Source organism: Lates calcarifer, linkage group LG1 (assembly GCF_001640805.2).
Source record: "Lates calcarifer isolate ASB-BC8 linkage group LG1, TLL_Latcal_v3, whole genome shotgun sequence".
Classification (NCBI taxonomy): domain Eukaryota; kingdom Metazoa; phylum Chordata; class Actinopteri; family Centropomidae; genus Lates; species Lates calcarifer.
This window is the reverse complement of record NC_066833.1, coordinates 3,237,832-3,261,781: the sequence shown is the minus strand read 5'-3', so window position 1 is coordinate 3,261,781 and position 23,950 is coordinate 3,237,832. Positions and strand designations below refer to the sequence as shown.

Below are 23,950 nucleotides of genomic sequence, written 5' to 3'. Positions count from 1 at the left end.
AATCACCACATTTTAGAAGCTAGAAGCAGGAAGATCATTTTTACTTGATAAGAGACTTAAAATAATGAATCAATTAATTGCTGATTCAGTTTTCATTTATCTGTTAATTCACCTAATTATTTATGAAAATGACAAGTATTCAACAAAGCCAGTCAGTTTTTTAAATTGAGCTAAAGGAAAACTGAATTCATTATCGTGTTTGGAAAGGAACAGACTGTCTGTAATGCCACAGCTTGAGAGTGAAACAATAACATTCAACATGATGATACAAGGATGTGACCTCTTCTTTAAAGGGAGACAAAAAATAAGAGCACATGAAAAAGCTTTATTGTCACACCAAGCTTTAACATAAACAAATTTAGAGTTTCTGACTTCATTGTAAACTATTCAGCAATGCCATTGGGGAGAACAAGTAGTGAACTCACTGTTATATAACTTACATAATTTATTAAATATCTTTATTTGGCAGGATTTTACAAGGAAGCAGGAAAAATACAGAAGTGAGTGAAGGTGAGGTACATCTCTCTCTCTCTCTCTCTTGCTCTCTTTCTCGTTTTACATATATATATATATATATATATATATATATATATATATATATATATATTCCTGTGTGTGATCAGAGAGAGGCTGAAAGTAACACTGGGAAACAACAGTAGCAAAACAGATTTACAGCATCTGCTTCTAAATGGAGTTCAGTCTTTGCAGGTACACATTCAGCTTTCACAAACACAACAATATAGCGCTATAGGTCATCTGGGATGCACAGGAATGTAATGTAGATAAAGAAAGAAAACAGTAGAGGGGGTGGAAAAAACTGGGAAAGTTCTACTTGAACAACTAAACATTCACACTGGGCGACAATTTGTACACTGTGGTGCGCTCTCTTCATGTGTCAAGTCCATGACTCTTAATACATTCCTTTAATGTAAACCAATATATTTGCACTCTCTCACTTCTCAGGTTAATACTTCACTATGTCTTCCTCTCTACTATTATTATAATAGTAGGTATAACTTTGTTTCACTTTGGATTTTTTTTTAAGTAGTGGATTTTGTGATTAATTGATTTTTGTGTGTAAACAAATCATACAGGACAAACACCTTTAAGAGTATATGACCATTTGGCAGCCTAGAGGTTAAGCAGTAACAGACAAGGCATCTGCAGAGGCCTATAGCATACTGTTAGGCAGTGTGGACACAAACGAATCACTGCGGCTCAATTAGTGTAGGCCAATACATTAAGAAGAACAATGCTGAGCTTTAAAAGTCAATGAAAATTCAGCCATGCAGGTGAACACCACCAACAACACTTAGTTTAGAATAATAGATGCAAGGCTGTGGTATATTACAGTGTTTCAAACTCAAGAAGGAAAAGTTCTGATATAAATTTGAGGACCTCACAGCATCATGTCATCCTTAGGTCCCTCATTAAAAAAAGGAAAGAAACAATAAATACAAACATCAAAATGTATCCCAATAATCATTCTTCGGGGAGGGAGGGTAGATTGGTTTTGGGTACTGTGCATGTGACTGACTGCAGAGCAGACCGACCACGCTGGAGTAAATTCACAAAGAGAGGCCAGGTCAGGAGAGGTCAGGGCTGGAAACGCCCAGTCTCTCCTTGGTCAAATCCAAAACAAAACAAACGAAAAAAACAAAAACAAAAAAACAAAAGTGCATCTCAGCAAGTAGCTGGTAGTGCTGTGCGTGTGAACATACACATGGGGACTGGTGAGTAAGGACAGGGTGCGTTGGAGGAGTAGTGCTATGTGGAAGTTGTGGTATTCAGAGTCCTTCATTCCACAAGGTGACTGGGGAGTGTGGGTGACACAATGTGTAAGTCCAGGGTTGAGCCATGAACATGCTTTTAGTTTGTGGTTTTGGAGGTGCAGACTGGACCGGTGTCTTTAATTACTGAAAGATCCACTATTTGCGTCACTGGATCTTCCCCTGAACGTGGGCCACTGACAGTAAATGTATCATACATTAATAACTGACTGGAGGGAGGGGGTCTCCTTATAAGCTACATTTGGCAACATTAAGCCAATATCATGGCTTCTTTCATCGCTCTGAGCAGCATTTCATCTTCAATTAGATTCTCTACCTTCACAAAATATACTTTAAAAAAAAAAACATAAAAAACACCGCCCTGGTAAACATCATCCACTCAAAGTATTTTACTAAGTTTGACAACTAAGGAGATTGTTGCTAGGCAAGCAGTGTCACGGTTTTAGATAAAACAAGAGTACCAATACTGGCAAGAGGCAACTTCATCAAGTGCTTTTTATCATTCTACTGCCATATAAATGGCCCAATAGATCATCAATGCAAAATGACAGCATAGTACACAGTATACGTGCATTTAACTCATTCAGTGCTCCAGAGAAACACTTCACTCTAGCAAACTGTGAGCACAGTAATTCTGGGTGGATTAATACAATAAATACTATAGGGGAATAATTGTTGGATGTTGATGAGCGTATCTTGGATTCCTTCTGATAATACAAGGGTGTGGTGAGCTGTAGTGTGTGTGTGTGTGTGTGTGTGTGCGCGCGCGCACAGTTGGTCTCTTAACATGTGGAAACACCACCACAGAGGTGAGTTGAGGGTGTGTTGACATCATCGGGGATTCCCTAACATAAAACACATTCTCTTTCTCTCAACTCACTGCACTTCTGTCTCTGTCTGGAACAGATGGGGTGGGTCTCTCTCTCCTCTCTCCTTCTCCTTCTGTAGCTCAAACACAACAACAGCAAGGTGTGAGGGCTTCAAATCAGAAGTGTAGGCGGGCGAGAAAGACAGCTCACTACATCAACACATGATATACGCAGCCTGATAAGTGATAGAACTGCAACAACAAAACAGAAGGTGGAAAGAAAAATAAAATACATCAGAAGTACTCTTGATCACAGCATGCAATGCAAAACACAAACCGCCCACATTTATGAGTAAGTCGGATCATCTGATTTGTATGGTGCCCTCTAGGGGCTGTAGAGTTTGCAAAGCCCTGTTTGGAAGGAAGTGATGAGGGGAGGGGAGAGGAGAGGAGAGGAGAGGAGAGGAGAGGAGAGGAGAGGAGAGGAGAGGAGAGGAGAGGCTCTAGGTGTGCTCCAGGAGCCACTGGAAGAGGGGGATGCGGTGTGGTTCTCTGGCTGCCAGGGGTGCCTCCTCTTTGGCCTGGGACTGGCCATACAGCTGACTCTCTTCACAGTAACGCAGCAGCGTGTGCAGCAGGTCTCCCGTCCTCCACTTCCTCTCCCGAAGCCTCTGGACCACTGCTGGGAGCTGAAAAGGCAAACAAACCATTCACTTCAATAATCAAAAGGAGGCCAATCAACTGAGATTTATTGGTACAGAGCACTGCCAAGAAAGGGATCTGGGTGAATGTTAAGGGTTTCCCACTAGACATTAAAGGTGTACACTCATTTGTCAGTTTTTTAGGTACACCTAGTTAAAACTAAGGCAGTCACATACAACTGTCCTGCAATAAATCTTACCCACATAAAGCTTGGAAATAATTAAAGAGATGAATTAACTGTTCAAATCCCTGGTTAATGGATAAATGGCTGAGATAGATAACTTATAGTATTGAACACAGTTCAATAGTTAGCTAAAAGTAATGAATACAAACTGTTAAGTTCTTAAAAAGCAATTAGTTAAATAGTTGAAAGATAGGTGAAACACAGAGCTTCTGCCTCCTAATCCAAGCTGCTAGAATATGAATGCAAACATGACCAAAACAACCTAAATATTGACACGTGCGTGAAAAAAATACTGCAGCAATACTGCAGATACTGCAGATACTGCAGAACACATTTAGAACATGACAGGTGGTGTCAATGAAGGAGTGCTTGGGTTCATCTGACAGAGCTGTGGGGGTATATGGTAAACCACTGCACAACAATTTACTATGCAACTTGTTTTACTTATCCATTGCAATAGCTGGTGGTTTTTACCTGTTTGTCACCACAGCAAAGCTAACTGTAGTGGAAACCACGATACCACTACACAAGACTGCAAACCTTTAAAACTAACATCAGTAGTCGCGGACAGAACGACTTCTTTCACTGAAGCAGGCTGACTTGGTTAAGGAAAAGTCATAATGTTTAATAATAAATACCACAGGGGGAACCAGTTTGAGATGGTGATTAATGAATATGTTCAGTGTGGACTGAGGGCAGTCACCTGCTGGAGCTCTCTGTCAGGACTCAGCTGGATCTGGGGAATGTCTGCCATGGAGGCTGCCACCCACTGCAGCATGCTCCTGAGCTGGGGGTCGAGGGTCACGTGTTGAGGGCCACGCCTGAGCTCCCTGACGTCCGTGTTCACTATGACCAGTGCAATCCTGGAAGCCTGCACCTGAGTCCGGTCCACACAGAGAGTCCCTGCAGCACACAGACATTGTGCTTAATCCAAGATAAATCATCCTCACATATATTCTACTGCAGTTTCCTGTTTTTTGTCCCTGCTGGGTCTACTTTACATTATCTTCAGTACACCTCTAAGACACAGGGATACACAGAGGTTAATATGTAACAGTGGGGCTGTTACTGCCCTGTTCTGCTCAGTGCTGGGTTCCCACGCTCACACAGTAGAACGGCAAAGAGGATCGAGCCCCCACCCCCACGCCCACCACTGGCTCTCACTGGGGGCTGCTCTGGTTTGACACACACATAACGCATAATGAGTGACTGTAGAGGGAGCAGAGGGGATGAATGAGCTTCAGAGTGGCTGAATACGGGGGTGGTAAAATCCCCAGCTACAACACACTCAGACAGGCAGACAGACACACGCAGCTATTTGAAATCAAGGCCAACTGTTCAGAATCACAAAGAGTGGGAAGAGCAAGACCATCAAATTAGGAGAGGGGCCCATTTCCCCCATTCCCCCCTGCTGTCCAGAAGAGAGCTATGTTAAACTGTTTGATTTGGATTTGGGAATACTACATTTTTGTTTTACCATGTATTAAATTAGACTGACTCCGGCTAATTTAAAGGTAAAGCTGCAGGCAGTAAAATATCCTTACCACTGGATTCCTCTTTGACCTCAGTCTCCTTGTCCTCTGTATTGTCACTGTTGGATGACAAAAGTCACACAGGTTAGTGAGAGGAGAGAGACACCAAACTGCATGTAAGGATAAACGAATCACAATAAGCATGCTTAAGCTAACAGCCTTTGATATAAGCATAGTAGGATATCAGAAGCCATAAGCACTGCAATCAAAGCAGTCTGATCAAAAGACATCTCAGACACACTGAGGAAGTGATGCTGCATATTTCCAGTCAGTGGTTTTTCTACATTGCAGTAAATTGACTTTCCTGCTTCAGTGTCTTATGTCAGTTAAGACACAATGACTAAGCGTACATCTTGATCAGTGTGAAAGTTGATTTTTCCATGCTGAAAATCGACTCAATATCCATTACTGTCAATTGCGCAAATATTTGCTGTGTGACGTGCCAACAGGTAAACAGTCATTTCTCCACTTTATAAGATTGTTAATCACAGTCTTGTTGACACAGCCCACGGCTACAGACACCAAGACTCTGCTCCATATGATATAAGGATATCATTTTCTCTGCAGAGGGAGGTCGACTGAGGAGGCTCTTCACATTCACTGTTATGAACAGGATCTTGAGGCAGCAGTGACAGTGTCAAAACACAGGTGAGGAAGAGAGACAAGGCACCACTAACTACAAAGTCATGCACTACAGGACAAAACTGGCGTAATTTCTGTTTTATTTACTATTTGCGTGGCAGTGCCTGAAGAGTATGAACCCAGTGGTGTACAGCAATGTTCCCCCTAGTTTTTCATGTGTCTGAGCAAACACACAAACTCCCTGAGAATTCCTTGTACCACTGTGAGCAAAATCAGACGTGCACACTGTCGCATTACTGTAATTTTATGCGCTACATAGTTTTGCTGTGTGCGGAGAAAGCGGTAGCAGTGCATGATTGCGCAGGCACGCAGCTTAGAGGGAACATTGGTGTACAGGATTTACTGTAGTTTACAACTAGTAGCAATTTTTCTTTTTCCTACATAAAATTGTGATAAAAGCCATCTCACAGTGACTGGAAAGCTGGAGCTTTGACTTGCATAGGTATTTTTTGTTCTATTTTTCTAGAATAACTTAACAGGCTTTCATTTGCCATGTTTAGAAATAACCAAACCACAAACCTGAATCTGTGAAAAACCTGCCACCCAATGGCTGGACTGGCCATCCACTACTTTGTGTGCGGAGTAGGGTGATATAGCATTCAAAAACATCTACTACTGTACATGTTATTTTATGATTGCAACTATCAGTATTAAGTGTGATAAGATACGTTTTCTGAAAAATGATCTGAGAAGCTGTTTATGTAAAAACTGAACCAGAAGAAATGTCTGTTTTTGTCCAATCCAGTGAATTAAATACCTATCTGATCAAGTTACTTCATAAAGTCATACAAATCCAGTATCACCATAAAGCAGGATATATGTCATACTTCCCATTGCTCCCTGACCAGGTAATAGCATATGGCCAATTCAGTCCTCTCAGCTGTACATCAGCAGATTACAGCAGGCTTTCACACTGATGTGGATTTGGGTTTAATTACTCTGTAATGTTACTTTGCAGTTACATTTTTCCATTGAAACAAAAGGACCAAAACAGTGGTTTTACAAGTTTTAGCCCTTTTCTACATTTTAGGAAGCCACTGGTTTCAACTAATGCTAGACAAATATCAACATCAACATGCACAAACTCTCTTGAGACTGGCTATTCATTACAGTGAACATTTTGCCATCTTAATTATTTTGTCAGTACTGATCATGCAGTTGTGAGACGTTGATTGTTGGTTGTTTTGCTGCATTCAGATGTCTGTGGGAAGCTCTGACATCTGAGACCTGGTTGTCAGTTGCCAACAAGAACTGAACTCATGTACTATGTTGATGGAAAATAAAACCCAGAAAACATGGAAGTTGTTAGAAGGATAATGTGAATGTGGCATCTTTCTGCATTAAAAGATTTCTGTTCAGTAGCTGACTCCAAACCTAAAATGACACTGGTTTCCTACATGTGCGTGTTGATTAACATGTTGATTTATAGTACTGTGCTGCTATGAGTTGAAACAAGCGACTACATGGATTGAAGCATAAACATATTCACCAGCCTGAGAAAACAATGTGTGTTTATAAATGACTGGCAGTAAGGATTAAATCTGTCAGTGCTGCAGAATATTTCTGTGAGTATGTTTTTTTAAAAGAATGTGGGCCTGTGATGGCAAACCTGCAGGACTTAAGTCAGTTGCAGTTTATCTGAACATATTGGTGGGTCTAAATTTTAAACATTTATGAAAAGAGGGCAAGAGCCCCCAAAATACATTAACACTCCAAATTATCCTATTAATCAACCAAATTACATGCAAGTAATGTAAAACCAGCAAAACTTCAGCAATACATCACAAGCTGACATTAGGATCAACAAGCATATGCCATGTCAAGCCTATTTATATCTAGAGCTTTAGTGTGGTCATGCAAGGGGCTGGTGGTTCCTAGTATGAGACAAAATACAAATCAAAATGCCACTGTACAATGTAGTAAATCATTTTCATATGATGAAGCAATTGTCTGGTTCCAATTTTGTGCTGAGATTTTCCTATGCTTGGATCTGTCATATGCTTCCTTTACTTATTTTTGGCTTTATGGTAAATTCAGTAACTCAACTCCTTTTTTGTCCCATTCTAGGTGAAACCCCAGGTGTTTTAGGAAGGTTAGCCATGTCATCTAGTTGCTGACCAACCTGTCAGAGGGGGAGAATGACATGCGCTCCTCACACGCCTCCCCCTCTAGGCCCAGACTGCTCCAGCTACTGCTGTTCCCATTGCTGCTGGAGAGAGAAGGCAGGTAACGCACCACTGTAACACTGAGTACCTATCCACTGAAATGTAAATAATCACGAGAGGTACTGAGATGGAACAAAGATCAGGATATAATAGGCAGCTTCATCTCATTTGCTGTAATGACAATATCCGTCATGTAGCTTCAACAAACAGTACTCAGATTGATGACATAATTTCTGGCATTTGGAATAATCCTTTAAATGCCAGGTGAACTTCAAAACAGAGGAGGATTCTTCAAATGATGCAGATTTTTCCACCATACATCCCACTGAAACATCTGTAATGTTGATTGAGACAATTTGTTGCTAAAGGCCTAAGATGTGAGATCATTAAAATCCTGTGGGTTCCACCAGGACAACCAGCTGGCAACAGAAGCACAACACCATACACTCTCTCTGTAATTAGTCAATGATTAGCCTGCTGGCTGCAACCTGCACACTGTGGCGTGCCACACTCTCAGTGAGACTGAAGGGAGGAACATTTCTGATATCTAAAAATACCTCCCTTAATCTGTATTACCTCAGTAACAGCTTTCTCCCTGTGGTTTGACTGGGTGATACATACTGAGAGCATGTTCATTTAGTCAATCATCATGTTCAATGTGTCAATAAACACTTGTAGGTGATTTTTTTTCCCTTCCGGTATTTCATCTGCTTTAGTGGGAATGGTTGCAGAAGGCTTTTGAAGAGAGTCTAATGAATTACACATGCTGGACTTTGTTCCTGTAGAAACAGCGCCTGAAGTGAAGAGAGCACTCAAAGACACACCTTTAGAAAATATTATGATACATTAACTTGGTCCTGATGGCCAAAATAGCTGCTAACACACTGTTTTCTTTCAGTATCTTGGGAAAGAATCTCAAATGTTGTCAGTTTTGCTTCCATAGAGATATCAACCTTTGCCAGAAATGTCAACAGTCTAATTCCCAGAGACCGGAGACTTGTATGCGACCCTGTTACTGAGAGAGCGGATACTCAGGCTCACTCACTTGCTCCTACTCTCGCCCTCTTTAGCGATGGCCAATTCTGTCACAACTACTACTTGGTCTTCATCCTTGTGGTGTATTTCACAAACTTGGCTGCACTGACAGCTACATAAAATCTTTAACAACATATCCGTTACAGAGCTCACATATAATGCAACACTTGCACAAATCAGAGAAAATTGCGTTTTGGCAGAGAGGTCCTAAACCATGCACTGTGCCCTGTGCTGACCTTGGGAAACCTCCAATCTGGACTCAACCACAGGAGACTCCTGCTAAAACGGGTCCAACACTAGCAATGAAGGAGTGTTTCTGTACTGCTTTGGATCTGAGGACATGGACAGTGGAAATAGATGCAGCATGACCAAAGTGACAACCTCATTCTTTTCAGCATTGTTCCCAAATAATTCAACAACGCCAGTCCACAACTCAGAGGTTTCTACCTCCCCTGTGTTAAAATTCTGATTTTAACACTCCTATGTCTTTAAAAATATCTTATAGTACATACCTTCGTAGAGCGTACGGTTAGATTGTTTACATTTGAAGAAGAAACATAGTGGGATATGTGGCTGACATAATAGCGTGTGCCTCCTCTTGTTGCAAAAATTTTGAAAAATAAAAAATTATCGCTACATACTTTCTGGGAAACACTGAACTGTACCCAGACCACAGCAGTGGTCTCAAAAACTGTCCCAAACCTGAGCCTGAATGTGGCTCCTAAAAATATCTGTGTAGAAATCTGCTTATTTGTCAGTACCCCTGTGTCAAACCACATTGTAGATTGTTGACAGTCTCCAACAAAAGTGATAGATGGAAAGACAGAGAGCATTAAGAGCTAAAATTAATATATAATTAATAGAAAAATAACTTAGCATAAAATAAGATACAGAAAACTTTAAATCAGGATTATTGACATTACTGCAATAGTTGATTCACAGGTGTAGTAATGAACACATTATAGCACTTGTTTATTATTTCAGTAAAATAGTGACATTAATGGAGATAGTAGGCGTGTTCTCTACAGGTAACTATGCAATGTTTACAATGGATGAGAAAGCTAATGGTCGTATACCTGTCACTGAGGTGGAGGAAGCTGCTGTTGTCATCTGGGTGCTCATCCTCAAAGCTCAGGTTAGACCAGCTGCCCAGACTGTCGTCTCCTACGCTCAGCTGCTGGGACACAGTGGACTCAGTGGCTTCCCTTCCTGGAGAGCTACATGCACGGAGAGATAGAAGGAGACAAAGGGAGAGGGCCTAAGATAATTCTGCAAATTACACGATGACTATTCTATCTATGTAGTAAATGGTGAAATTAGGCAAGAAGTAAATGTGAAAAAAGTGGCGGGTGCTTTAAGGCACCAGATTTTTATGAATGACTGATTTATCAATCGATGTGTGTGTGGCCTAAACAGTCAGAAAATGCCAATGCTGCTACTGATGTGGATCTTGGTGCGTGTACCTGATGCTGGCTGCCTGGCAGATGTTGGACAGAGCTGATGTCATGATCTCAGCAGTCAGGCTCTCAGCATAGCTGGTTCCGTCATGACCGATGCCACTGTCGGCATTAAGGCTGGTGTTGCTCAGCTCACGTTTAGCTGTCTCCATTGCCATGGACACCATCTCCTCTGCAAACGCAGCCCTATGGTCCAGGTCAATGTGGATCTTAGGAATGTCCAGGCTAGAGAGCCGCTCAGCCCTTGCCTGACATTCTGGCCCCCTTTTCCTCCTCTGTAGTACAGGCTGGTAGTGCCTGCTATGTTTAGTACAGTATGGGCACTCCTGGACCTGACAGTAACGGCATGGCCTCTCCCCCAGAGCTTGACCCACTGCTGGCCCCTCTGACAGCCTCTGGGTGTGAGAGTGTCTTTCATGGCCTTGGGTCCTCTGATGCTCCCGGGATGAATGTCCAACTGAAGCCAGGCTCATCTTCAAAGTGTCATCAACTATTTTCCTGGCATAATGCTCGATGACCTGCATCACCCTACTGCTGTAGCCTCCATCATACAGGCTTCCTGTACTGTGATAATGCTTGTTCTTACCCTCCTTGGACAACAGGGGGCAGGAGAAGGAGTTCCTGATGAGATTCTCTGCCATGTCTTCAAGTTTGGATTTCTTATAAAGACAGGAGTCAGTGAGAGACTTGGGCAGTCGTACAGAGGAAAGATGCAGCTTGCGTGTGACATCACAGGTGATGTTGTAAGCTAAAGACTCTGCAAAGTTGACTAGATCCATGTACTCCCTCTGACTCTGCTCTTCAGAGTCCCTGCAACAACACTGAGCGTCCTTGCCTGAGGGACAAACCACCGACTCTGCTCTGTCCTTGGGTGATGAGTCCTCACTACCAGAAGCTTTCCATTCATCTGGCAGTGACCTGGAGGAGTGAAGGCGGGTGCTTGAGGATCTCTGCTTGATCTTGCGACTGGCATGAGCTAAGCCTAGTTTTATAGAGCGATAGGCCAGACGGCTCGCATACTGGTCTAGGACCAACTCCCTACTACCTCCCTCCTTTTTCAGTACCCTGATGAGGTAGCCAGCATATTCATCTGTCACACTCTCACAGCTGGGATACTCAGAGGACAGGCCGGAGCTGGAACTGGAGATGGTGCTTGAAGTGGAGGTGGGTGACCGAAAGACAGAGGCTATTAGGTCACTGGACCACTGTTCAGCCAGCCTCCCTACCCTCCAGTCTCTATTGTGTTCTGTACTGGATTGAGACTGGTGTTGGTGGTGAATGCAAACATTCAGAGCTAGATCTGTCAAAACTTCTTCTTCTGAGAGCTCTGTGATATGGACATTGCTGTCTAGGAGCTCACCATCCTCTTCACATCACTGATCACCTCTCCTGCCACCTCCCCTGCATACACCCACAAGGTGTTCAGCGTCTGCTCTGAGAACTGAGCCACACTGTCTCTCCTTCTCTCGCTGCCCTTACTCATATCTCCTTCCTCCTCTGCCACTCCCAGGGTGTCCATCTCTGTTGCCATGGAGACAATGTGACAAGCCAACCGCTCGGCATAGTGGAAAGCTTCTTTGTTGGACATTCTGCGAGCAGAAATCTGGTTTGGATCATGCCTGCCACCTCCTGTCTCTGAAGATCTGCTAGTGCCACCAACACCACCCTCTTCTGCCAATTCTTCCTCCTCTTCGTCCTCATTGCCATCTGCCTCCTCAGAGAGAGACCTCATCAGTTTTAGCATAAACTCAGCCTTGTCTGCCTCAGGGGTGATGTCTTTTGGCCCTGGGCCAGGCTCAGGCTGATAGTGAGGGGTGGGAGGGGGAGTGGCAGGGGAAAATTCCTTGGCCAGCTTGCTTTTCAGCTTCTTGGAGAACTGTTTTATCTGTTTCTCCTTGGACACCTCACTGGGTTGCTGAGGGGTAGAAGGAGGAGTTCCAGGAGTCTCACCAGATTTTTGGCCAGAGCCTGGAGTTGAGTCATCTGCAGGAACAGATATCCTCCTTTGTCCACCCATCTCAGTGCCCGGGACGTCAAGCGTATGCATCATTACAGGATGTGTTTCAACCACACCTCTGGTACTAGGATCTAACTCACAGCTGGCTCTCCCCTGGTTTTGAGAGCCTGACTGAAAGGAAATGTGAGGAATGCTAAGGTCTGCTGTTTGTTCAACAGGGCCACCCTTCCTTACATAGGCAGAATCTCTACAATCATATTTAAGACACTCCCTGCCAGCTCCCTGCTTTGAAGGGGAGTCTGGAGGCTCATAATTTAGTGTCTCATGCTTAGAAGACGAACCCCTTCGGCTTCCGATTGTCTTTGTAAAGAAATCAGCACAGTCACCAAAACTCTTCTTCATCTTAGAAGCAGTTATTAGCTCACAAGCCTCAGTTACTATCATATCCACCATGTTGCCAGAGAAGTTTTGGAATGGGGACTTTCCTTGAGAAGGGTCTCCTCCAGGTATGGGGGTCTGAGTTCCATGACTGTACAGGTGAGTCTGTGTAGATGTGGTGGTGTCAGAGTTGGATACAGTTACTCTTTTGGGACTGGCCTGTGGGGTATCTGATGAGCTAGACTTATACTGACAGGTCTCCTCAGAATCCTCGAGGTGGGAGAGGGCTTGGCCTGCTTGGGGCACAGGAATACAGCTGGCCATGCCTGATACAGTGAACAGGGCTTTCTTTACTGTGCAGGTAGAATCCTCTCCTGAAGGACCTGGAGCCGCTGCAGCCGAACTGGCACTTAAAATCTGTTGGTTAGCAAAGGTACTGCAGGTGCGAGTGCTAGTGTTCTCTGCACTGACATAACAGATGTTGTCCAAAGACACACTAATAGCTGCTTGGCTAGTGAAGGCAACATCAGCCTGAGAGAGCTCTATGAAGGCCTCCTGGATAACAGACTCTGACAAATCTGAAGCATAGGAGGAAACCACCTCCTCCTCTTCCTCTTCCTCTTGCCTGTGGCCAAAGGACCAATCACTAGGGGTCAGAGGGGTTGAGGGGTGGGAGAACTGACACACTTCCATAATGCCTTCAAACACAAGCTCTTCAGCCAGATCAGCGGCGAAACGTGTCACTGTGCTGTGGAAAATCTGCTTTTTTACCGTTAGGAACTCTTTCAGCGCCCCAGACACAGCCTCTCCGACCAGGAAGCCAGCTAATCCATTGATTGCTCGTTCCTTCAACACATAGGCGTGGCGCATGCCAATCTCATGGAAGGCCATCTGAAACACTGAGGAGGTGAGCCTAGCAGCTAAGTGACACAAAGTGGTGGTACAGGAGGATACACCTTTTTGCAGGTCTCGCAAGGCACTGCCCAGGCTCATTTCCACAAGATCAGTAGCAAACCTCTGAATGCCATCCTTCAGAGAATGAGACTTCTTTTGTAGCTTGTCCACTGTTACAGTCTCTTGTATTTCTGACAGCTTCATCAGGTAACCCGAAGGATTCTTGAATTCCTTGTGGCAGACACAGCTGAGATTCTTGTTTTCACTGATATCAACGGCAGACTGGTAGCCACACACAGATCCCAGAATCTCTTTAGACAGACTGCTGGCAAAGTCTGAGTAGGTCTTATACAGAGAGCAGAGATCCTGGGGTTTACGTAGCTCTGAGCTGTCCTGTCCATCCTCATCCGTCTCCCAAAAGTATTCCAGTGGTCCACTAGAGTCCACCAGAGGGCTGAAGGCTGAGAAGCTGACAGGACTGAAGAGTGGGCCACCATTCTCCTCAGAGGGGGTCTGCACAGGTCGAGGGGAGTCAGGCACCTCAGAGTGAAGTGAGTAGGGAGAGCCTGGTTTCAGGGGAGTGGGTTTTTTCACATTGGCTGGGAGAGTGGGTTGGTCAAAGCGATGAGGATTCATACCCTTGGTTGAGCAGCCCCTAGACACATATTTGGATGCTGACCCACCCGTGATAGAGTCAGCTGACTTCTTCTGTGTGGTTGGGGCACTGATGGTGTCCAGAGGCAGTGCAAGAGTACAGCTCTCTGAGCTCAGCTCCTCCAGGTCATCAAACTGGTCAAAACTGTCAAAGAATTCACTGACTTCAGAGTCTGAGTCTTCAACTCGATCTCTGGGCCCTCCTGGCACCTGGGGGATGTCCAGCTTGGCCAACAGGCTCTTCTGGTAGCCCACCTCATCCAGGAAAATGATTGGACTGGGGCTGGAGCAGTCTGACTCTTCTGATTCACTGACATGAATCAAAGGCGAGGGGTGACGAGCTCCGGGACTACAGTAAGTCCACTGGGATTCCACACCTGATGACCGCTGCACTGTGACAGATACATCTGGACCCGACCTATGTTTGACTGAGTACTTCTTCGAAGATGAGCTTATGATAACACGAGAGCCTGATAATTCTTTTCTTCTCTTGTGGGCTGGGATTGTCTGTGATGCCACATCACGCTTTTTAAAATGACGATAGGAAACTGCTGCTGTGGAGGTGGACACGAAGGAGAGATGACAGAAAACTGGTTAATTACACTACATACAAATAGGGGGAAAAAGATAAACACAACTAAAAGTTACCCAAAGTTAGAGGGAAGCTGAGTGAAAAAAACAAACTATTCAACCTAACTATTATGATTATGTAAGTAGAGGAAAAAGTACATGTCAACTAGAAAGTAATGTATTAGTGCCATCTAGCTGTGAATACAATTTAAATCCCCGTCAATTTATTTTTTAAATTAATTGTGCATAGGTGATGATGGCATAAAAAACACAGGATAATATCTCTATTTTGGATTTTTCTTAAGTATCTATATTCAATTGACAGGCAGCGACTAAAAGCCACTGAGATGTTGATGAGATGAGATGTCAGATGTTAAACCTACAGGGATTGTCTCCTGTGTCATCCTCCTCCAGATGCTCCAGGGCTGTGACAAAGTCATCTTCGATTGATGAGACTGACTGGTTGGTGTCATCTTCCTCTGGCTGACTGGGCTCAGCTGTGCCCCTCTGAAGAGCCTGAAGCTCCAAAGCATAGCGGACACCTGCCGTGTAGCACCCCAGCAAGCCCAGCAAAGATGCTACACTGGCCTGAGGATAGATGCTAGTGCTGGGATTATGCCTCAGCACACACACAGCCTTTAACCAACACTGGGGGTAGAAACAAATAGCACAGTGAGAAATAAAGAGGGAGAGACAAAAGAAAGGAAGAGAGGGGAAAGGAAAATACTAAAAGCCTGGCTGCCTGGTGATTTCTTGGAGTAATTTCAAGATTCATTACAGCATTTATAACCAACATGCAGACAGTGTCTATAAACTGTTGAAGTGACTGCGTCCCACAATCACTTACAATAAGACAAGTTGATAATATGAAAGATCTTGGCTTTTGGCAAATTAAACAGAATTCACATGTGAATTTTTTCTCTACCCTAATCTTACAGGAGGCGGGTGAGAGGGATAGAAGTGTACTGTTATGTCTGTACTTTGTTTGCACAGAATACAAAATCACTTAGTGCAAGTCCACATTGTAATGCAGAGAGGTGGGAGGTCTAACTATTTGAAATGGACAAGAAAACCGCAGAATGAACTGCAGGGCCTGTGTAAACCCAAACACTGCGCATACGACCAGGAAGTACAAGGCTGCAATCGTGGGCTGAAAAAACAACATTTTTCTGTCTGTCTGTCCCACCTGCATTTCTTCAAAAGCGTGAGAAAGTCTTGGTACATCTGTTTATGTGCTGGGACATGCAAGGCCACGCAGTGGGAAAACAATTTAATGAAAAACTGAAATGTCACACTTAAAAGTAATTCTATTTTACTGACGAGGGTTAAACATTTTTTACATCTGCCATGTTTGTGCATGTTTCCAGTGTAAATAAACTTGTTTTGAGGGCTTCCTAGGTTCACAAATATAAAGATATATTGACAGGTACAGAAAAGCTTGAGTACTGCACAACTGCCAATTCTCACTTCCCCTTATTCTCTCCCCTTACTTCCCTGGCTTCATCCCACTTCTGCTCTGTTCAACACACTAACTGAGCACATTCCTTCAATATGAGAAGTCTGTCACCTACCTGAGGCCCAGTGTCTTTGTGCTCTGCCAGCCTGCGGGAGTCTTTGAGCAGCAGAACCTCATCATTCTTGAGACCGTGAACGTGGAGTGACCTGAGAAGCTCACACAGTCCCACTGGCAGAGATGTTAGAGCCTGGGCAAAAAAAAGACATAGAAGCACATTAGCCTGTAGGTAAAATTACTAACTGCAAGACCTACCCAGTACTCAATGGGAAATTATATTTGTTACCATCTTTAACCTCAAAAATACACTATTAAGTGTAAACATTCTGACCACCTCTGTCTACTATGCTGTTGGTACTTTGAGAGACAAAAAAGCAGCTCTGACCCACTGCAGCATGCAATCCACAAGACGTCTGAAGGTACCCTGAGGTATCTGGCACCAAGACGTTAGCAGCAGACTCTTTAAGTCATTAAGTGAGGTGGATCAGACTTGTTCCAACACATCCCCCAACACCAGTTTGGGTGTGTCCCTCCTCAGACCACTGTTGGTATGTACTGACCGGGAGCAGTTCAAAAGTCAGTCATCAAAAATTATGATGTTTCAGATTATCGGTGTGTTACCCAAAGTCCACTTATACCATATCAGCATTAGATATGACAAGTAAAAATCTAGAGGCAAAGCTTTTTTTTGGTGTTTTATCATATCGGATGTTTATAATTATGAAAACTTACCTGTTGGGTGACATCCTCCCCTTCACACTGACCAGGCAGACACACAAAATTAATCTGAAAGAACACAGTTGATGGTCAGTGTTAATGTGTCTTATACTTGAATGTGCCTGAGCTTTGTATATGTTCACATTGCTGTTTGTGTGTGACAAACCTCTGTCAGTCTTGTGGTGTCTCTGGTTGGCAGCTCTAGGCCAACACTGCACAGCTCTTTTTTATTCCTAAAGAGGCTCTTCACATACTGTGCCCCACTGTCACGCACAGTCTGCAAACACACATGCAAAGCTTTTTAGACAAAGTATATGGTTACCCAACAGACCTAATAGGAAACCAATGTGTATGTATTTGTCCATCACTGGAGCATGCATGAAAAATGAATGCAAAAAAGAACAGTATTCTGTGCATCCTCTTTGATGTATCTGCCTGCCTTTACACATGACTTTAATATAGATCCTAAGTAATCAGATTATATTCACACTGACAGGCAAAACACTTTTAAGATCCCATTGGCCAATCCAGTTCTACTGAAAGCACATCTCATGACATTAGAAACTGCAGTAAACAGCTAGCATCTACGACCGCAAGCACACAAGACAAACAGTCACAACACAGTAATGTAGTGTCTTATTTAAAGGATAACTCTGATGTTTTGGAACCTGGGCCTTATTTTCCCATGCTTTAATGAACGATAAGGACAAAAATCTTTGGAATTGGTAAAGTATTGAGCAAGAACAATGTACCCTGCCACTGCAAACAGCTGCTGCAACTGTCTGCGTCAAAGTCCGTCCACTATAGCGCTTGTTTTTGCCACTGACAAACTGGATATTATGTGACTTTAGTGGGGGAGGAATTGCAGCATTGCATTGCAGAAGCTGTTTGTGGTTGCGGGGTACATCGTCTGCTCATACTGCACCAATTCCAAAGATTTTTGTCCCATTCATTCATTTACACCCAGAAACATGGCTTCAAGTTCAAAAACACCAGAGTTACGCTTTAACACAAACTGTACAAACACCTAAGGGAAGATCTTTTGCATTTTGAAATCATAACAACATTGCAAAGTGTTAAGTGCAGAACTTGTGAGTGAGGAGCAAGCTAAACCTGATTTCAATTTGTCCTACTGAAATGCTTTTTAATATAAAGGTGCAAATGTCCAGCTAAAAATCCTACTTGAGGTGTAATCACTGGAGAGTAGGGCTCGACTTCCCCATTCAAAGATACAGCACACTACAGATTGTTAGAAAGTAAAATGCCAGCAGACAGACCTCTTTCCGTACTGAGGCCCTGGACCTTATTGGGACTCCTCTAATACGAGCACAGGCATCCATAGCAACAGAGAGCTGCGTGGCTGGCTGACTGGCCGCTCACCTGTAAAAAGAGAGGTGTCGAAGGAGAGGGAAAAAAGAAAACGACAGAGTGAGTGACATGGCGAGGAAGTTTAGAGAGTAACCGCAAACTGCCGAAATGAAGAGACTGGAGATTTTGGAAATTCAGACTTGTATCTCTGCTTTCAGTCCCAAAGCTGAGCCTGTTTCCTGAGGTTCTCTCTCTAGTTCTATCAACAATCCTCAGCAAGTAAAAAAACAGGATTGTTCAGTGTGAGGTCCCCAGCTATCTCACCCTCAACCACAAGAACATCACATGACAGTATCAGTGCTATTAGTAAACAAAGAGATAGCACACCATGTCTCTATCTACTGCTGCATACAGGACATGCCACAACAGGAAGCATTATGTGACAGTCGGTGGTTTTTATGCAACAAAGAACTAAGTCACTGCACCTGGCCCATCCAGATGGACTCAAGCCTGTGAAACAGATCCAAAACATTTCACCACAGGAGGCAATACATTTAACATTTTGGTTTCTGTTCTGAATTTGTGAGACAGTACAGCCAACCATGTTTTACTCAAAGCCGTGTGAAAATAACACAAATCAAGCTCTTAGAAGTAGGCCTAGACTTGTCTTGCCAGTGAGGATAAGCTATAGTACGCCATTATTCTTTGATACTCTTTAAACAGGCAGGCCTGCATCAAAGATCAAACAGCAAGGCAAGAGAACAGGGGTGTGTGCTCTGAGCAGGGGAAACACACTTGGTAAGCAGCATGAGAGAGCGGGTAAAGGAGGGAAAATATTTACAGTGTACAAGAAGGAAAAGTTTCCCAAGAAATCCAAGCCTCTCCTTTGAGGTATGGTCCAAAGCAGCTGGTTGGGTCTAGACACAGGCAGGCGGTCCTATTGATCAACCCATCCTGCATCCTGAGAACCAGAGGGGTAGAAGACATGCCACTGGCTTCCTCTGGTGATCCAGGACCTCCTGGCTTCTCACGGGTGCTTTGGTGGTCTGTACAGAAACAACACAGCCAGCCACTGCTGCCTAACCTCAACCATGCAGTGCATCCCAATTCACTCACAAGGGAAGCAGGCACAATGACGTCTATTATGACCGGGACTAAAACACAGACGAATAACACAAAATTGCTGGCAAATCACAGCTTTAGTGTTCAGTGGTACAGTTTATGAGAATCAACTCAATAGGCCTACATCATCACCTCGTGCAACTAATGTGCTCACATAATGCCATAAGTATTTAGTATTAGTCATGTCATAGAAAAACTGCAATTAAGTATAACTAAGTTTAGACTTAAACAAATTCTCAAGGGCTGATTCATCAAACTAATTATCACAGTTTGAACAAAAATGTAATGGAGCTAAGCAGATTTAACAGAAGGTTTCCAGGGGGTGTTTGTGATCATCTTAGAAAGAAGACAGCAAAACAACCTGTCAAGGGCACAAACTGTGTAGTCTAAAATCTTGTTTGATTGGGAGCTGATGTGGGCTAAATTCTGAGCATGAGTGTGGGTGGCCGGAAGGATAGATAAACAAAGACCGGGGGTGGGGTGGGTGAGTGGGGGTGGAGGGGGGGGGGGGAGCACAGCCTGAAGAAAAGCTTGAGAAAACCTCGCAGTCCACTGTGAGACCAAATACCAGTCTCTAACGAGGCACAGGTGACTTTTTGGTCAGGTGGTATCAGTGCAGCAGACAAGTGAATATAACATTAAGTCTAAAACTGAAATCAAGTCTTTCCTTTAACTGACAAGCACAGAGGGAAGACTGGGTATATGCTGGTTGCCTATACAGAGAAAAATGTTAGAGCTGGAGATGCTCCATAGTGGAACTAAGTCAAGAAATTAATAAGACAAATAAATAATCTGTAACTATTTTCAGTGATAATTGATTTTTCTAGCTGAAAATGCTACACATTCCCAAGTTCCAGCCCCTAATCAGGCATTTTTCATTGGAGGAAAAGCTCAGGTGTTACTAATAACATTCAAGTGTCCTAGTAAGACATGACAGTGAGCCAATGAATAACACCTGTTACATATCAAAATGTCTTCTGTGACAAAAGTCTACTGGGAGTCTTTGTCTCATATGACAAGTCTTAAATATCTTTAGGTTTTGTGCTATTGGTCAGACAAAACAAGCAATTCAATGACATGAGCCAAAGCTGCAGCAAACTGTAATGAGTGTTTTACACTATTGTCTGTCATTTTATGAATCTAACTGTTAAGTAAGATAATAAAAGGAGATTCCTCGATAATGAAAAGAATCTTTAGTTGCAGCCCTACTAGCCCTGTAATAGACTAGTGACCTGTCCAGGGTGTACCCTGCCTCTTGCCCAGTGTTAGCCGGGATTGGCTCCATATTTGCGGTGTCCACAGTTCAATTCCTGACCTGGATAACTTTGGTTTCCTGTCTCTCTCTCTAAACTGTGAACTGACAATGAAAAGCAAAATGCCACAACAAAATCTTTGGGAAAAAAACTGATTAAGAGAATAATTAGCAGATTAATCGACAATGAAATCATAATGGTTATGTCTTAAAAATGTAACCTATTCATGCTACACAATGGTATGGCCCATCCTCTGCCATCCTCTACTCAAACCCATGGTACCCAATGTACTCTCTCTTCGGGTGGTCTTTCTCTTTAAGTGTCACCTCTGTGGTGGTCCATCCCTGGCCAACGGAAGGCAGCTAAACAATACCCATTTTAATGAAAGGCATTAAGTTTTCAGTAAACACTGTGTGACAAAATTATCATACTATCAGTTAATATAGTCAACTACATCAACATTGAATCATTACATCAGTAACCTTACTTGTTGACAACTTTGACACAGGCACACTGAATGTTATATTCTATTCTCTCTGTCTGCATGTTACCAATAACTGTGCTTAACATGTATCATGCCTGTTAACGCTACCGTTGGCGTAATTACAGCCGGACAGTGAGTGTTTGCTTGTAGGGCTGGTACCCGCCGCAGAAGGCCACAGAGCAGCCGCACACACACACGGTGGATGCTGATGTTGATTCACGACTACTCGGGCTTTATGCAGTCAGAACCAGCACAGGCAATCAGTTAACTACAGCATTATACAGACCGACCCGCTCATAAGAAACCCTCGGGACATAGAAAACGACAGTGGTCCACCTAGCTAGTTGACAGGCTGTCAATCACCGGGCTAACAGCAGAACCAGGCCGCGGTCGGCTCGGTCTGTGATGTCACCTTATTGTCGCTACCATAACCTATCCACCGAGCTAACGCTGACATTACGGTGAGTTCAAATACTTAACCGACATTAATATGTGGTCATTTGTTGGTATTCTTAACATAGATATTTGCCTTTATCAAGACATTTTACCTCAACGCTCAGCGTCGGACTCCAGCCGCGCTGACGGTGGCCGCTGTCTTTAATGCGCGACCCGTTAACGATTCGTTCGTTTGAACTCCTCTTCCTACCGTGAACGTTACTGAGCAAAATTACACCCGGGATACCCCCGACTGCCTTAACTGCTCAAGTTTTACCACTAACATTAGAAATGAGCCATAATTTACGCCTAATGAATGCTGTCGTAAACTATTTATCAGAAAATATCACCTACAATAACAGCAGCTAAAATCATTTCTGATGTTTGGAGTCTTTGAAGTTAAGTAAAATAAGTATTTAAAAGTCTAACCTAGAGGGGTTAAAGAGGATGTGTACACTTCGCTCTGCTTGACTCGACTTCACTGATTCCCGAACACGAATCGAGCTCTCCGATTCCTGTCCGTCAGCGTTCTCCCCATGAAAACAAGAGTGTTCGAGGCATCGCCAATCGAACGCCGAGAAAAAGATATGTGTCGCACTCGCACTGTCGAAGACAGAACAATCAAACTGCAGACAAATTAATACATATTGATATTAACAGAAGTGGACTGTAACGAAGTACGTTTACTCAATTATTGTGCTTGGAGAGCCTACAAAATTGGATGTACTTTGTTTTAGTATTTCTATTTTAGGATAATTACAATTTATATTTATAGTCAATATAGTAGACTATATAGAATGAAATTCACTTTTCTACCATTATAGAAACTGCCATGTGATTGGGTCATGTCTTTGTCATTTGCATTCTTCCCATGTCATTAATACCTTCCTGTGAGTCAGTTTCAGGGCCTGCTGTTCAGTTCTGAACATAAACCGTTCCTCATATTTCCTGCAGGAATTCAAATGACAAGACAATTATCTGATATCTTCCAGGAATTTGACATCTCAACCATCTGACTAATAAATGCAAACTATGCAGCCAGTTAAAAAGAACATTGTTTATTGTTCTTATTACAAAAATATAATAAAAAGGTATGATTAAAAAAATACAACAAAGATACAATATCTTCATTGCTTTTTGCTTGTGATAACATTTAAAGGGTTAATAAGTCAAACCTAAAGACTAAATGTTTAAATGGCTTCCCATATGTTTCCATTTCCTTAACGTCACAGATGTTTTCGGTTCTTTTATTTCCATGTGTATTATGTCTGTTTTAACTCATGCAGCCCACACAAATGCATGCCTGTAAAACCTGCTTGTCCTTAAAAACCTTTGCTTACTGTGGCACATCAGCAGTCTCAGTATGTGAAACTGTGGTTCACAGCTGGGTTTTTGCTTCTTGGGGAAAAAGTTGAGGTCACTCTTTGTTGACAGGTCATGAGACAGAGATGGAAGTGAATGGGCTGTAAGAAAAACCATGTGAAAAATATTCAGTTTACTGTAAGGAAAAGCAGCTAATCCTCACTTTTGAGAAACTGGAAGCATGAAATATTTGGCATTTTGCATGAAAAATGACTTAAACAATTCATCAGTTATTAAAATGGTTTTAATTTTCTGTCAATTGTCTAATCAACTAATTGACTACTCATCTGAGCTCTAATTTTATGTGATGTTGAGTAGTTTAATCTATAACAATACATGTACACTTTTTGCATGTTTTGTCTGTGAAATCGTAAATGGTAAAGTAAGTTGTAAATATAGCTATAAAGTATATAAACAAAGCTCAATATTTCTCTGAACTGTAATGGAGCAGAAGTATAAAGTCGTATGTAATGAGAAGAATAGGCACAGTATATAGGATGTAGGCACAGTACCTGAGTAAATGTACTTTACACCACTCATGAGATGACAGGACTTTAAGACAAAGCTGCTGAACACATTTCTTGTTAAGAAAAGATGGATTGCAGCAAAGCTAGAATGAGGAGATGAGAGTAGAGAGAAGTTTAATCAGAAGAGAAGATGTGGAGAGAAATGCTCAGGGATGTGGGTGTTCTAAGAGAACTTCAAATGTCACACATGGCCCACAGTCTTAATTGACAATGTAGCTATTCAGCTGTTGGTTGTGAAACTTTGAAATGCCACATGTAATTTGTTTGCCACAACTGATTTATCCTATGGCACAAGAGAGAGACACTGAATAGGATACTTTTTCATTTGAGAGGGGGCATAACTGTTATATATAAATGTACTAACTGTGTATATATATATATATATATATATGTACACTGGACTGATGGCACTGATTCTTTTCTTGGAAGTGAAATCAAAACAGAATAAGGCAGAAACGCAC

General features: G+C 42.8%; 1 protein-coding gene across 1 annotated transcript; it reads right to left on the bottom strand.

Moving 5' to 3' along the window:
• Positions 1-305: 305 nt before the first annotated feature.
• Positions 306-19,601, bottom strand: akap11 (A kinase (PRKA) anchor protein 11). The gene is given in 14 exon segments (XM_018704402.2): positions 306-3,287; positions 4,188-4,387; positions 5,029-5,075; positions 7,781-7,867; positions 9,935-10,075; positions 10,322-11,593; positions 11,595-11,665; positions 11,667-14,752; positions 15,152-15,416; positions 16,340-16,471; positions 17,014-17,067; positions 17,165-17,275; positions 18,276-18,378; positions 19,148-19,601. Coding segments are annotated over 13 exon segments (5,715 nt in total). The 5' UTR covers positions 18,339-18,378; positions 19,148-19,601; the 3' UTR covers positions 306-3,101.
• Between the last annotated feature and the right edge of the window lie 4,349 nt (positions 19,602-23,950).